At 55.8% G+C, this 2,235-nt stretch overlaps 1 protein-coding gene across 1 annotated transcript in view; it reads right to left on the bottom strand.

Annotated features, from left to right (window-relative positions):
- The window catches only part of TNXB (tenascin XB), a 76,722-nt gene that overhangs the window by 14,305 nt on the left and 60,182 nt on the right, over window positions 1-2,235 (bottom strand). Inside the window, exons 23-24 of the mRNA XM_055079501.1 lie at window positions 346-678; window positions 65-94 (exon numbers count right to left, since the gene is read on the bottom strand). Of these exons, the coding sequence (XP_054935476.1) occupies window positions 65-94; window positions 346-678 (363 nt within the window). The remainder of the gene's footprint in view (window positions 1-64; window positions 95-345; window positions 679-2,235) is intronic.

Genomic DNA, 2,235 nt, shown 5'->3' with positions numbered 1-2,235 from the left:
TGTCCTTGGGTCTCCTCCCAAGCCTTGGCCCCAGCTCCGGGCCCTGAAGTCAGTTCAGAGAAGCCCGTCCTTGGGGCTGGGTGGTCCTGCTCAGCTGACATCTCATAAACACGCCTGGAGCCTCCGGGGTCAGCTGTGGGGGACCAGGGCAGCCACCAGCATGGCTCACAGAGGCCCTTCTCTGCCCAGGGGGACACACTGGTCCTCAGGGAGCGTGGAGGACGCACAAAGGGCACCATGGCTCAGCCTCGAGTAGAGGGGCCTCCTGCACCCCACTCACCCATCACCTGAGAGAGGGTGATCCTCCCACGAGGTCCCACCCTGGGGCTTCCACCGTCCACTCACTTGTCACCCCGATGACTGAGACGGGGCCCACGCGCTGGCTGTCATGGAAGCCGTACAGGTTCATCTTGTACTTGTGGTCTGGCTCCAGGCCCGAGATGGTGACCCCGTCCTCGTATCCCGGCACCCTCACTGCCTTGGGCTGCCCGTCCCCGTTCTTGTACTGGATCAGGAAGTGGTCAAACTGGCCCTCGGGGATGGTCCAGGAGAGGCTCAGGGATTCAGGGGTGGCGTCTGTCACTGCCAGCTCCCCCAGGTGCGGCTTGACGGGAGGCTCGGGGGCTGTGGTGGGCAAGTCTGTTGGGGCTGGGGTCATTTCTTGGTCGTTTTCTGAGGCTGGATCAAGAGACAAAGAGAATGGGTGGACATGCTTTGTGGGTTCCCTCCTAACAGGGGATGGATTTCTCCCAGACACACCAGGGATCCTGCAGCCTGGAAGCCAGTGCTCCAGGATTAAGACATCATTTCCAGGACTTCCCTGGTGGCTCAGTGGTTAAGAATCCGCCTGCCAATGCAGCGGACATGGGTTCGAGCCCTGGTCTGGGAAGATCCAACATGCTGCAGAGCAACTAAGCCCGTGCGCCACAACTACTGAGCCTGCGCTCTACAGCCCGCATGCCACAACTACTGAAGCCTGCGTGACTAGAACCCGCGCTCCTCAACAAGAGAAGCCACCGCAATGAGAAGCCTGCGCACCACAATAAAGAGTAGACCCCGCTCGCCGCCACTAGAGAAAGCCTGCGCACAGCAACGAAGACCCAACGCAGCCAAATAAATAAATAAATACATTTATATATTAAAAAAAAAAAGGAGGCTTCCCTGGTGGCGCAGTGGTTGCGCGTCCGCCTGCCGAGGCAGGGGAACCGGGTTCGCGCCCCGGTCTGGGAGGATCCCACATGCCGCGGAGCGGCTGGGCCCGTGAGCCATGGCCGCTGGGCCTGCGCGTCCGGAGCCTGTGCTCCGCAACGGGAGAGGCCACAGCAGAGGGAGGCCCGCATACCACAAAAAAAAAAAAAAAAAAATGGTCCACGTCAAAAAAAAAATCTTTAAAAAAACAATAAAGATCTGCCTCTTTTGGACCTTCAAATATGTCAAGTGTGTCCTTGAAAACATTATGCTAAGTTAAAGAGGGCAATCACAAAAGATCGTATATGATATGATCTCATTCACATGAAATGCTCAACACAGGGATCTGTAGGGACAGAAAGCAGATTAGTGTAGCGATGCTTAGCCAGTAGGGAGGGAGAGGGGGTGAGAGCTAGAGGGTGCAGGGTTCTTTTTGGGGAGATGAAAATGTTCTAAATTTGGTGACGATTGCACATACCTCTGGATGTACCAAAATCCTTTGAACTGTACAGTATACGAGTTATATCTCAAAAAAAAATCAAAGTGTGAACATGAAATAAAAATAGGAAAGATGCCCAGCTATGAGGATCAGAGGAAAAACTCCATAAATGTCCCCAAGTGGGCCGCACACAGGGGCAGAACACGTCTGGGAAGATCCAACATGCTGCAGAGCAACTAAGCCCGTGCGCCACAACTACTGAGCCTGCGCTCTACAGCCCGCATGCCACAACTACTGAAGCCTGCGTGACTAGAACCCGCGCTCCTCAACAAGAGAAGCCACCGCAATGAGAAGCCTGCGCACCACAATAAAGAGTAGACCCCGCTCGCCGCCACTAGAGAAAGCCTGCGCACAGCAACGAAGACCCAACGCAGCCAAATAAATAAATAAATACATTTATATATTAAAAAAAAAAAGGAGGCTTCCCTGGTGGCGCAGTGGTTGCGCGTCCGCCTGCCGAGGCAGGGGGACCGGGTTCGCCCCCCGGTCTGGGAGGGTCCCACGTGCCGCAGAGCGGCTGGGCCCGTGGGCCATGGCCGCTGGGCCTG

Source organism: Physeter macrocephalus, chromosome 18 (genome assembly GCF_002837175.3).
Source record: "Physeter macrocephalus isolate SW-GA chromosome 18, ASM283717v5, whole genome shotgun sequence".
NCBI lineage: Eukaryota > Metazoa > Chordata > Mammalia > Artiodactyla > Physeteridae > Physeter > Physeter macrocephalus.
The sequence above is the reverse complement of the archived record's forward strand: the minus strand, read 5'-3'. Positions and strand labels throughout refer to the sequence as shown.